The sequence below is a fragment of the Hyposmocoma kahamanoa genome, unplaced genomic scaffold (assembly GCF_003589595.1).
Source record: "Hyposmocoma kahamanoa isolate Upper Pololo Valley unplaced genomic scaffold, ASM358959v1 102, whole genome shotgun sequence".
Taxonomy (NCBI): domain Eukaryota; kingdom Metazoa; phylum Arthropoda; class Insecta; order Lepidoptera; family Cosmopterigidae; genus Hyposmocoma; species Hyposmocoma kahamanoa.
The window spans coordinates 18,687,181-18,700,907 of NW_020653337.1; the positions used below are offsets into that span (position 1 = coordinate 18,687,181).

At 35.1% G+C, this 13,727-nt stretch overlaps 1 protein-coding gene across 1 annotated transcript in view; it reads right to left on the reverse strand.

Annotated features, from left to right (window-relative positions):
* The window catches only part of LOC113236300 (general transcriptional corepressor trfA), a 70,792-nt gene that overhangs the window by 15,411 nt on the left and 41,654 nt on the right, over window positions 1-13,727 (reverse strand). Inside the window, exons 3-6 of the mRNA XM_026472314.1 lie at window positions 2,883-3,270; window positions 2,093-2,253; window positions 821-1,911; window positions 313-428 (exon numbers count right to left, since the gene is read on the reverse strand). Of these exons, the coding sequence (XP_026328099.1) occupies window positions 313-428; window positions 821-1,911; window positions 2,093-2,253; window positions 2,883-3,264 (1,750 nt within the window). The 5' untranslated portion in view covers window positions 3,265-3,270. The remainder of the gene's footprint in view (window positions 1-312; window positions 429-820; window positions 1,912-2,092; window positions 2,254-2,882; window positions 3,271-13,727) is intronic.

Sequence of the window (13,727 nt, forward strand, 5' to 3'; positions counted from 1 at the left end):
ATCATATTTATTTACATGATTAAATGGTACTCAATTTGTAATATGTATCTAAGTTATTTATATTATATATTATCATTCTATACTAAAACAACCCGTATTATATCATTCACTATGGAAAATAATAGACTATTCTGCCATACTGATCCAATGTGTATTTGGGACCTTGTCACAAATAGATCCTGAATTTGGATGTACTATATTTATAAAATTGATGACGATAATAATATAAAAGTTGTATCTCAAAATCGTATGGTACTTTATGAAAAATAAATACCTAAATAGAATAAAATATGTACGAACTAAACTACTTACCTAAGTCGCAGTCTCTTGTAGCGTCATGTTTACGGACGGATGCATTAGTTTGAGCACTTCGATAACTAGTTTTCGAAGGAGTAATATCCCTCAGTCGCTCATTGTCCCGCGGTTCACTGAAATTAGATTGCATAGTAGTTTATAGGTAATTTCAGAGCAATTTTCTAAAGCTCATCTGATTCTTAATGGAAATATCACGCCGCATCTGTTTACCGAATGAATAATTCTGCTGGCGCGCGCCGGCTACATCGGCTTATTGCGTCAGCTTGCTGGCTAAATTACAAATCAGTGAATTATCTCATTCTCCTACAAGATTTGAGTCTTTCAGATTTAGTGGGATAATATGAACCACATCATTAAATCTATTTTGGAAAAACTTGACTCATGGTATAACTGAATTAAAAGTATATCGGGAAGTTTGTTAATTATAATGATCGGTGGTTTAATAATCGTAATTTTAAACATAATTCAAAATAATTAGTTGTCCAAAGATAATTACAATACTTACATGCGAGTTGCTATTGCGACTTTTCTGTTTACTGGTTGCACTTGACTAAAAATGGGCTTCCTGCTAACTTCTATTGTCTGTTCAGCTCTGGTAGCAGGCGTAGCAGTGTAACATTTAGAGGAACTGGCTATTTCATTCGAGTTTCTGTCTATTACTAGAGCTGGCAATTCTTTTTTACTTTCATTCCATAGTTTATCCCTTTCTCGCATTTCATCTAATTTAGGAATTATTTTCCTTAATTCCGTACTTAGTTGTTGAATTGTCTTTTCTACATTATTGGTCAATGCTTCCGTGTCGTATTCATGCTCATAAACATTGATCTCGTCCCTAGCGTCAGACAGAAATGCGTCTATTATATTACCGTCTGGATTGTTCTCAATTAGTAAAAATGTAGGCCTACTGAGTTTTATTTCTTTCCTAGTATTTGTTTCATTATCTTTGTTTACATCATTAATTATTTCTTCTTTTTGTATTTCTAATTTCGATTCTTCTTCGGGTAATAAATTCTCATTCTGCTCATATGCGTCCATATGCGTCTTTACAAGTTTCTTTATAACGTGGTTTACTACGTCACTTATATTGTTAATTGTATTCTCTATTGGTTTTGTAAATGTGTCTTGAATGTCTTTGCGTAATTCTTCTAAGTCATCTTGAATGTTTATATTATAATTTAAAAGAAGTTTTATTTCGTCTTCAATTTCCTTATTAAAGTCGCCTATGATGTCTTTCGTGTGAAAGTTATTTTCTATAACAATCTCAGAACAATGTAAATCGTAATCTTTGGTATCAATGTTGTTGTTGTTTGTTGTAGATATTGTTTTTAAAAGATCTGGTATTTCATTATGTTGTGCATTTTCTAATATTTCAATTTGTTTGTGAAAATCATTTTGAGTTGGTAGTATCGTTAATTGTATCCTCTCATCTAAATCGTCATTGCCATTGTTATTGTTGTTAATGTTTTCATGCTCTAAACTACTTTCAACGTGGTCAGGTGCCGGCTCATAATTACTATCCGTAATTTCTATGTCGATATCGTCGTCAGTCATTTCATTTTCTGACGGATCAAAGTTTTCGATATTTGCAGAATAGTCCTAAAAATTATTTCAAGCTTGTGAAAATACTTGCTAGTGTTATGACTTAGTCTTTTGAAATAATAACCTATAAGTACTATAACTATGGATAATCTGTTATTTCGATAAGGCTTCTCCTGTTCCCTAACATCAGTGAAGTAGTTAAACACTTCCAAGGATTCTTTGACTAAGGAAACTTTACCTGCAATGTGTGCGCAAAGTGCTGAAAGCCAGGGTAATTTGGATTTACAATTCCTCTGGGTACTGGGTTAAGGCTTTTTTCAGACATTTCATCAGTGTCTGAGTGCTCAAATGCTCTTTCCTCGTCGACGGGTGTTGCATTTGGAGATACATTAGTGTCTCCTAAACAAACGCGCTTGTTATTCAAAACAAATTACAAAAGAATGTCACGCGGAACTCGCGTAATTAAATAGAAGGCTCTGTTCACATGAATTTTATTGCAGAAATAGAGTACAGAAAGGGGAAAAAAGACGTAAAGGCTGTAACAAAACAATGATATAAAAACAGGTACAATGGTGTAAAGCACCCCCTACTTAAATTATATACAGGTTATGGTAAAAACTTATCCCAAAAAGGCTTGTAATTTCTAGAAATTCTGTGCTTTAAAAGCAGTTCATGATTTTCAATGGTACTACAAATATAAGACTTTACAAGCAGTTAGGTTACATGATTTAACTGGTCAGAATCTTATGTCAAGTTGAGGACGTGAGCTCGCTTCGGAAATTTAGTAGAGAGTGGCGATGGAAAGAAGAAAAGTAAGTGACGAAGAAGAAAAAGGAATTCAAAATGATTCAAAATTTCAAAGTAGGTGGCCAGGAACCAGAAAAAAAGGTGGGATGACGATGAAAAAGGTCACATCGTCACAAGAGTATCCTTAGCCTTTATAAAGCTGTAGGGCGGCGAACAATTGAGCCACTAAAGAAATAATTTGATAAGACCCCCATGACAAACAAATTAAGTTGGGAACTCACCTAGAAAGCTTTCTCGCGTAGAGAACGTAGTATCCGTGGATCCCTCCAGATTGGTCGTTTGTTGGTTGTTTAACGAGTTCAAAAACAATCCGTTGTTTTCTGCGTTAATTCTATATTGTCTGTTACATATTGTGTTGGTGTTTGAATCTCTATTGAATGCTTCTATTCTTACATCTGTACTTTCTAGGAAATCGATACTATTCCTCGAATCGTAAAAATTAAAGTTTGAATTAAACTGCGAGTTATTGTACCGAGAATTGTACGAGTCGCGAGAATCGATGTTGTTCGAGAGCCACCTTCTGTTGTCAAAGTTCACGTCGGCCGAGACCTCTTGTTGACGAATTTCGACCACGTTACCGTTATCGGCGACCTTCAACTTCATAGTTACCTGCAAAAATAAAGATGGCACTGTAAATATACGTTTTCTCAACCTATAGACAATCTACAGCAAGGTACCTAAGTCATCGTTCCATATTATCAAACGCGTGCTTTTAATTTTTTAACGGGTTCGCAATGTTAAAACATTAAAATAGTTAAGTATAATAATAATAATAATAATAATAATGTGCCAGATAACCACACCAAATGCTGGATCTCAAACTAGGGAATTCCCCATACTATAAGTACCAGAGCAACGGAATTCATTCTGGGTTGATTCCCAGAATAACTAGATCAAAACCAATCTAATCCACTACGTATAGTAGCTGTTTCGTATATCTACGTATATAATATCAATAAGACGTTTAGAATGTAGAGTCAGAACTAAATCTATTTGGACCACCATGTAAATCATTGAATTTTAAATTAGGTATTAAACGAATATCGATGAAGCCTATACTCGTTAAAAGTATTTTTTATCGATAATATGCTCTGGTGCCAATTAATTATATTTATTTTTAGAGGATGGATTTTTTTTTGCTTTTGTTTGTTGTGACAACTTATACCTACTTAACATCAAAAGTAGAAATAGGTTTAGAATAGACACTGCTTTGATGTCGAATAAAAAACTGAAGTGACCTTTTCAAAACTATGAAATAAGTTAACAAAGTTTGTAATAAAATAGATATTTTAAAAATATCTCCCTATTTAATGGTGCTAATAACATTAAGATGAGCATCTGCGTGAAAATTCCCATCGGGCATGATTTTATTTCTCAAAGTGAGAAAGTGTAATGTTGTCCCATTAGCCACGAAGTTGTCGGAGACATTGCTGAAGAGAACACGGAGACGTGGCAGTATAAGTTACCCTGTTAGTGTTAACTAGGTTGCTACGAGGGCAGATCGGAGGATTGCGTGCTTTGAAAGACAGGTTTTCGAAGTCACGAAACTTAAAAAAGGTAATAAACATATAGTAAAGGGAGATACTAAATACGTACTTAAAAGTATTATATCCAAATTGCTTGACAAAGAAAAAAAATATTTTTAACAATCTACGCAAATTGTTAACTTCCTAAAACCCAGCAAACTACAATGAGAAAAGCATTAAATGCCCAAGTACATTATTGAAATGTAGTAAAATATAAGTATATGCTTCAGTTTAGTATGAAAAACGTATTTTTCTAGATACCCTAAGACCATATGGAATTTATCCCTTTCGAACCGGCCATGCTTGACACGATTGATTGATTTATTAGAATAATTTTCCAAACTTAATTTTTGGATCTTCATCAAACTTTTACCTTGCATTTAAAATTAGTGCATCGACTAGTCGCTTTGTGAGCAACAACACATCAGTTCAGACGGATTTTAGCGTACCCACCTATTTGGATCATGAGTATCTGATCTATGCTTTTTTTGATAGGAATACTGGTTTTTAACCTAAACGTAATAATATATTGAAGATTTGATGTTATTAAGCAAAAAAACATCATGCAACTATCTAGCTTGTAACAAAATATTGACGATTTTTTGCAACACAATTGTTACGACAGGCGCCCAAAGCAAATGGAAAATTGACCTTACATTCGTCACCCACAGGTCAATTTCAGCTAGATATAAGTTTTTTTATTTTATTTTTTATTCTATATGCGATTTCGTTTTTATAATGTACGCTAGGCGTTTAACATGATCTTCTTTCTGTCCTTATCTCACACTTCCTTATAGGAAGAATATTGTCTGTTTTTGAACGACTTTACATGATTATTATGTACATTTTGATGTAGGCCTCGTCTTGGGAGGTTAAAAGCAATAAATCTTTTTTTCTAGCTGTTTTCGTTCCAATTTACCTACAAAACATATTACAATGATCCCCGTGTGCCATTTTTCAATTCAAGGCCCTAAGTACGTACAAAACTGCCGTTAAGTTCTTCGCTAATCATCCGACGGTAATGTCCGACCGCGCATTGACGAACTCTCCCATTGGTCTCATCCTAAAATAATTTCTTTATAGTATTATCGAATTCTAGTATTAGAATGTGATATTCCTATAATATTAATAATTCGTATTGTTGATTGAACCTTATAAATAAAATTTTACAATAAACTGTTACAATTATAGTAGGGACAACGACATTTCTTTTACACTTTAAAATTTAAATACACTCAATGCCACGTACGTTACGACAGTCATTGTCGCTTTTATCCAAAACACGTTTAAATATGATGTACTAAATGTTTCTTTAAACTCAAAAGATTAAAAAAAAAGTTTTGATGAAATTACAGGCACATGAGACTTGTCAATGTCTCAAAGTGGCAGTGTCCGTCAGATCTTTGATCAGATCATCAAGCGTGTCGCTTGCGCCACCAGGTGCAAGACTTGTCTGTCCCGTTACTTGGTATGACAAAAAGAAACATAAGTTTAACAACGTCAATTAAACCAGCACTTTAAAATTTGTCGATTATTTGACCCTTGACTTTTTGATAGATAACAGCCGAAGAAGGAAAATACGTAAATATACGTCAAAGGAAACGACGTAATAATTAATTTCTAACTTAGCAATTACCTAATAACGCGAGAGTCACGAGCAGCGACGCTCCTAGCGAATTCGTTTGACGCTACAAACGTCAGCGTCGAGCGTCAATTACAAATATATGATCTTATTTGTAAAAGGTAGCCACAAAGTAGCGCTGAAACTTGCAGCGAAATTCGCTATGAGCGAATTTGCACGAGTGTTACGCGTGTTTTTTTGTGGGCACCCAGGAACAATTATACGTAAAAGTTTCATAGTGCGCACGAAATCGTCGCTCCGCGCGTCAGCGTTTGAAACAAATTATTTTTCACTTCCCTAGTTCGGAAAGGCTTTCTTTCTCATTAGAAATCTGCGCGCAAAAGCGTTTTCCACGTTAGCGTGGAAAAGGTTTTTGAAATTGGAACTTGACGATGGACTGTGGTGTACCTAACTTTTTCTTTCGATGAAAAAAAAAACATAATGACACGTTCAACTACGCTTTATCGTAGGTACATTATTTATGTAATATAAATCCGTTGTTAGATTTTATTCTTATTATTGTTGACTTTAAATTGACAACGATAACTAATTTTGTTTTTTATAGTTCAACTCTTTTTCTTATTACCATTTTCCTCGCTATAGTGAGGTGAAAAGTTGTGTGTTTTTCTCGTGGCTTAAAACGCTCGCTACGCTCAGGAATCTATTTTTGAAATGTTAGGATCCTTCGCTTGCTCAGATTTAAGCACTCGCGTCAGTAATCAAACAACAACTTTGTAGCCTTACATAACAAATAACTATTCTTTTTATTTGTTGTTTGCTTACTTTAATTACTACTGAAAGCAAATAGTTAATAATTTGCATTATTATTATTATTAATACATATTTAAGTATATTCCACCAAAAACATTAAATAATATTAAGTATAGGAAATAAAACTATTTTTCCGGATTTAAACCACGTATATTTGTTTTTGAAACAAACCGACGTTCGGAGCCCTTTACCTACAGGTCCCATGGTCACGGTTGACTGAGATGGTACAGTCATCAATCAGTTATGTCTAATATTAATGCAAAACACCCTATTTTTTCACTATAGTTACAAAAACACTAAGTTATTAATAAAATACCTTATTTTTAATTTTACAAAGAAAACATTCCAATTTACGCTACATTAGGTTTTACAATACGCTACGCTAAATATACGCGATTTAAATCCGGAAAAATAGTTTCATTTCCTAATAACAATCACAAAAACCTAACAACTCGATAATATTAAGTATTTAATTCGTAAAAATAATTGTACTTAACTTCCCCTCACCAACGTAGACGCTGTAAGCGAATTAGCACACTTGGTGGGTATATTTTGACACATTAAAATTGACGCGTTCGCTCGTTCGGGAGTCCTATTTCTGCCGCCAAGCAGTAATGTCAACATTACTACGTTTCGGTTTTGAAGGGTAAGCGAGCTGGTGAAATTACAGGCACATGGGACTTGTCAACTTGTGTCTCACGGTGTCGGGCGCAGTGGTAGTACCCCTCCGATCTTTACAATTTAAAGCTCTGATTGGCACTGTAACTGTTATGGACAGGCGAGTAGCTTACCATCAGAGTCGATAAGTTTTCTTACGTATTGGTCGATATCCAGTGTAACCTATAATGATAAAAAAATTTTGAAAAGGAACAAGTTGGCCGGGGATAAGTTGGGCGCAAAACATCCGTGAGTGGGCTCGTAACGATACCACCCATTTATATAGCTTCGAGGGAGAGAGATAAGGAAGCGATATACGATTAGTGTCATTGCCTATTTATTAGATTAAAACGTACCTTCAGGGTTAGTTAATTTAGTTACTGATTTCTACGGTCGCTATTTATATTACATGCGATGGTATGTACCTGTACCAGGTTTTGAAACGATGTTGGAATATAACTTGTGCTTTTTACTAGCTTTATTAATGTATGTACCTATATCTAACACGTCGGTAAAAAAATAACAGAAGTGTTGTTACTCTCACTCATTCAACTTTTATCGAGTTATTAGGTTTTCGCGATAGTTGCATGTAGGAAATGAAACTATTTTTTTTACAATAACACATAATTTTTTCGGATCTAAATTGCGTATATTCGTTTTTTCAAACAAACCAACGTTTCGAGCCCTTCATAGATCCTATGGTCACGTCAGCCGTGGGCAGTTACAAAACGAATATACGCGATTCAGGACCCCGATTTTTTACCCCGAGAACTTTTCGATATTTTAACCGAATCATTCCTTTTGGACATCGTTCTCGAACGGAAGGGCGCTTTCCGAGCTATTAAGTTAAACGTTTTAATTCGGATTCGGATACGATATCGTTATCCAACTGCGTTCACTGAGTAAAATATAGGAATGCATTAGTCTTGCACACAAATAAATTAATAAAATTGAACAAAATTTAGATTTTGTTTAAAATAACAAGATATTTCCATATTAATTCTTGCTTTGTAAACAATAGGCCGTTCGGTAACTTTCATTCGATAACCTGTGGAATAACGTTTATAGCCTTTGCCGTTCGAGAAGTTCAAATAATCGTACGGGAGTGATGTCATTTCGGTTCAGTTTCGAATACGACAGTTTGACGTGCGTTTCGGTTATTGTGAATAAAAACCAAAATAAATCGTACGATATTAAATAGAATCGGTCGACAACTGAGTTATCTAAGGTTCCTCTAATCCGAAAAAATAGTTTCATTTCATTCAACTCTGTTGTATCTTTATTAGGATATTTTGCCTCAAAGTCGCTATTGTTTTAATAAACTCACATGAAAATGAATCTAAAATAGGGTTTTGTATATCTCAATTAACACGAAAGGGAACTTATCTGACCCTTTTTAGTGAAACAATCGTTCAGGGGGAGTTTGAAAGTGAGGCCAGTGACGGAAAAGATGAGGAGCAATAGGTTATCGTGGTATGGACATGTAATGCGGAGGGAAGAAGAACGTTATGTGACGAGAATAGGGTTAGGTATGAATGTGGAGGGATATAAAGGGAAAGGAAGACCAAAGAAAAGATGGATGGATTATGTGAAAAATGACATGGATAAAAAAGGTATGGAAATGATGGCTGATTGGGGAGGAGAGTGGAAGAAAAATACATTTTGTGCCGATTCCACCTAGCGTCGGTTAAGGACAGAAAGAAGAAGATCAGTAGACTGTTTGTGTGATAGCAGTGCGGTTGTGACATGACAAACTAGTGTTGCCAATTATTTTTAAATGAACTTGTCTACAAATTTGAAATAATAATAATAAAGAAGTTTATTTCCTTCACACATAAGTCTGTAAAAATATTATAAAATTCTGTTGTAAACCAATACATTTGTTCCCTGTAAATGCTAGAGTCTAAACTAGGATACCCTGTGCTCATAGATCTCCAGGCCTCCACCTACGGATAAAATCAATACCTCCAATGAACACTTCGCCAACTTAATTTTTGGACCTGTTCTGCTTTTATTTTGTTTTTGTTTCTTTATTTTTTGCACAAAATTCGTTATTTTTTTGAATTTTGTTTTTTGTTTGTATATGTTTATTTTTCACAAAATTAATTAATAAATTAAATTAATTACATAAAATTAATTATTTGCGAGCTTAATATTAAGTAAATAATTTGTTTATTGCTGTTTACAAAAATAACAGAAAATGACCAAAAATAAAGTTGGCGTAGGGTTCATTGGAGGTGTCGAAATATTCTTAAAACAATGACTGCGACTGAGATAAGCAAAAATTCCATTTAACAAAGCAAAATGTTTCATATTTGCCAATAAATTTATGTGGATATATTAATGCTAAAGGAAAAACATTTAATTGTCTATAGTTGGCAAATACTCTATTTAAAGTTTTACTTAATTATTTTCGTAAACATTCCGGCACTTCTTACATTTAGATAAAGGAAGCTACTAATGAAATGAAATATTAGACAATGTAAGCGCTTAGGTATCTTGGAAGATGAGGACGAAAAATTTTATATAATTAAGTAGAAGATTATAACGATAATTGGAAACTCGAACTAGGAAATTCGCTGTACTATGCGTAAGAGAACTAAGAAATTTACTCCGGGAAACGGCCCACTTGTATTAATAAAGAGTATTTAAGAATTTGTATTATTACTGTTTATGTTTTTTTATGATATCAAGCGACGAGATGAGGTTAGTCGCGCGCCTGGTGGTAATCATGCCACACAGCTTTAAATCGTAGATCTGACATAAGTTGACAAGTTCCATGTGCCTACAATTTCACAAGCACCCTTAGGGCGCGTGTACACGCGAATTTCGACGTGTCTGCTACAGAAAAGATGAATGGTCTTGTACACTACATGAACTTTGTCGGATCTAGCCACGAAAACATATCGTGTCTGTTGCAGACGAGAAAATGATGACAGACGTGTGTAGGGTAAAATGTGTCTTTGCATTACGAGTCTTCCAGGTAGTTGTCGTTTTACTACCGCCTGTGGGAAGAAATATGTTATATATGTTGACTACTAAGCAATACCCGTCCACGCGCATAAACCTCACCCCGCCCCATACAATAGCGGTAGAGAGAACTGTTTCACAAGGACAAGGAGCTCTACTGCTACGAAATTGTAAAATAAATACGTTTGATGTACATATTATGTATTTCATTTTATAATACCAAGTGACGGAACGAACAAGTCGTGTGCCGAGTGGTAAGCAGCACGCATATCCATAGTAGTCGCCGTGCCACTCAGAGCTTTAAATTGCAAAGATCTGAGGGGCACTGCCATTGCGTTCGTTACCCTGAGACATAAGTTGATAAATACCATGTGCGCCTGTAATTTCTACAGCACCCTTACTCTTCTAAACCGGAACGCAGTACTGTACTATATTACTGCTTAGCGGCAGAAATAGGTACTTCCTTGAACGAATTATTTCACAGGGAGCTCTATTGTTATTGAAATTGGAATATCTGGGTTCATCTCGCCATTTCCTTTCTTTCTTTTTTAAATACAGATGATCCGAATTTATTGCTCGAGTGTGCAGGTTAAATTACTTTTTATTTACCAGCTAAATTGTTATATCATCAGACCAAAAGCTTCCAGTACTTACTTAAGACAAACAAGTAAAAATTTATTGTTACAAAATGTAATAGCCAGCTTTGCGTTCTTAATAGTGTAATGTTCAGTGAAAAGTAACATTTCGGTATAATATCGGGGTAGCTTTTTCGGTTACGTTATAATCATTGAATTTTATTATATTCTTATATCCCAAATCCATATAGGGCGATATTGCGGATCAAACCGGATATTGTAAGCGGCGCTCTCTCGTCCTTCCGGCCCCGCTTAGGCCTTCGCGGCGCAGGGACGACGACGACAGCGTAGGCTGTGAAGGTACGTGTTACGGCGCGAGACGCTGTGGCCTAAATCCGATTATACGCACCCCTTGATAACATACCGAAATCATTTAGCATTTATTAATGGTATAGATATATTGATATTGTTCCGAAAATTATTATTTATAAAGACACTGCCTAACTGCTTCCTTGGTCGAACGGTTACCATGATGCTCTGTCACGCAGAGGTCCCGGGTTCGATTCCGTGACTGGGAGAAATATTTGTATAGCCTATATTTATTTATCCCGTGAGTTTGGGTGTAATTTATCGTTGACTATGTGTGTCCATGGCAGCCACAATACAGGGTTTCTCTAGTGCGGGGCTATAAATGTGTGCGTTATTATTATTATTATACTGAACGAGTTTTGCCCCCAAACAACAAGAATAGAAGGTTCCTAGACAAGCTTGATGCTAGGTTATGAGACTAATAAATAAAAATCATATCAAGTCGATAAAATGATAATATCTGACTTAGACTCCCATAAAACTCGAAACGTAATTAAACTTTTCTGATTTATACCAAGTTTTGTTTGATGATTCGCAATTCCGGACTAAAATTGGATAGAAAAGTTACAATTTTATATGTCTGGAGACAAAACTTCACAGATAAGTGAAGGATTTAATTAACTCTAATTTGAAAATGTACTCTATATAGAATTCTTCTCTATATCTTACTCTATAAAGAGTTTCATGGCGTAATGTAGACACTGGTTTATTTTCGTGTAGTCATAAATGACGAAGCCTTGTTGTAATGTAAATGATCATAATTATTAAAAGTTTTCAGTAGAAATAAAGAGGTGCACGAAAAGAGCCTCCCCGAACGACATATATCACTTTCCTGTACTGGCGCGTACCGTACGCTGATTTGCAAGTCATTTCACCACGAAGGTAAGTATTAGAGCGTTTACACACGATGACTTTTAGCAACAATGCAAACGCGATGCAAACGTGATGCAGTAGCGATGCAATCGCTAATCGTCTACTTTTACTCACGCGTGCGATTTTAAGTAGCGACGCAAACGCGATGCAAGCGCGTGACTGGATCGATACAAGCAATTTATAGGCGATTGCATCGATGCAATCCGCGTTTGCATCGATGCAATCGCCTATAAATCGCAAGTGTAGCGATGCAATCGCGCGTTTCACGAACGCGTTTGCATTGCTGCTAAAACTCGCCGTGGTGTAACTACTCTTACAGTGTATATCATCGACACGATAATCAGAAAGAAATAAAAAGAGAAATATCGACACGATAAAGAGAAAGAAATAAAAAGAGAAATATTTGAATCATCATGCACCACGCCGGTATTACTTCATAAGTCGTTGTAGAGTATTGTAAATCTTCTTAGGCGTACAGGTTTTGCTCACGTCAGCATAAAATACATATTTAAATTTGCACCCCGTACAAATTCTCCATTGATTGTGTACTTTTTTAATTGGAAACTAAATCAGTACAATTCATTATTGTGATATAGTCCTGTACATTATCACAATATAAGGTACAATAAAAGTTTAAATATTAGGAAGTAAAACTAGGATCATTAAATTATATGAATAAAATTGGGTCCCCGCGGCAAGGTGCCCAAGATGCTGGCAGCGTTGCCCCTTTGTATGGCTTAGAGAAATATTTATCATTTCGAAAGATACTATACCTATATAGGTAGGCACTACGTGTCGTGCATCTTCCTGCGTCTGTACTCTGAGAGTGCACTATTCACGGCGCGGCGGCAGAGGCGCATGGCCGTTTGCCAACAAATTGATTTTTTGCTCAGACCCGGAACTAATCCAGCTTACAAGAACCGCTATTCCAATGTCATTCAGCAGCAATTACTTCTTATTACTTCGTTGAAGACACAATGTTTAGATATAAAAGCAAAGTACTTTCTACGTCGCTTAAGCTGCTGAATTCTTTCAAATAAAGTAATTTAACTGATAAAGTTAATTTCTAAACTGAAACTGTCTTTGCTTTGTAAAGATTTTCGTGCGTAAATGAGAAAATAGAGACGTTTATCCGTACCCTCGGTCCCTAAAAAGGTAATTATAGAACCAGTCACGAACTCATCTAAAATAATTAAAAAACGTTTGTTCAAAGCTAGTATCTACTGTTAAACTGTGGTAAATTTGTTTCACAATGCGGATTTTTTTAACAAAGACCATGCTAGTAAACATATTTCCAATAAAATATCTATCTAGCAATATCTACTAACTAAATAGCTATCCGTATAAATATTAGTATGAGCTAAAAGAATTTATATTCACGAGACATTTACAACGTGAACCTTCTTCAAAACAATAAAATAAATGTTTGCGCTGTAACAGATTTGTAATTCAGAATCCCGACAGGAATATTTGATGATGATAGTACTCCCGTATTGTTTTTTGTAAAGCATCCTTTAAGTTCTAACACACTAGACCTAGAGCAAAAAACCCGAAACTAAAAAAAAGGTGCGTTAGTGGATAAAAAGGAACGTACAACTGGATATTGCTATGGCCGATAACAAAAGGTCCATTAACTGTTGAATGAAGCTTCTTTATTGAAAAAAAAAAAACTGGCGGCGTATTTTCGTTATGAGTTGATTTAGA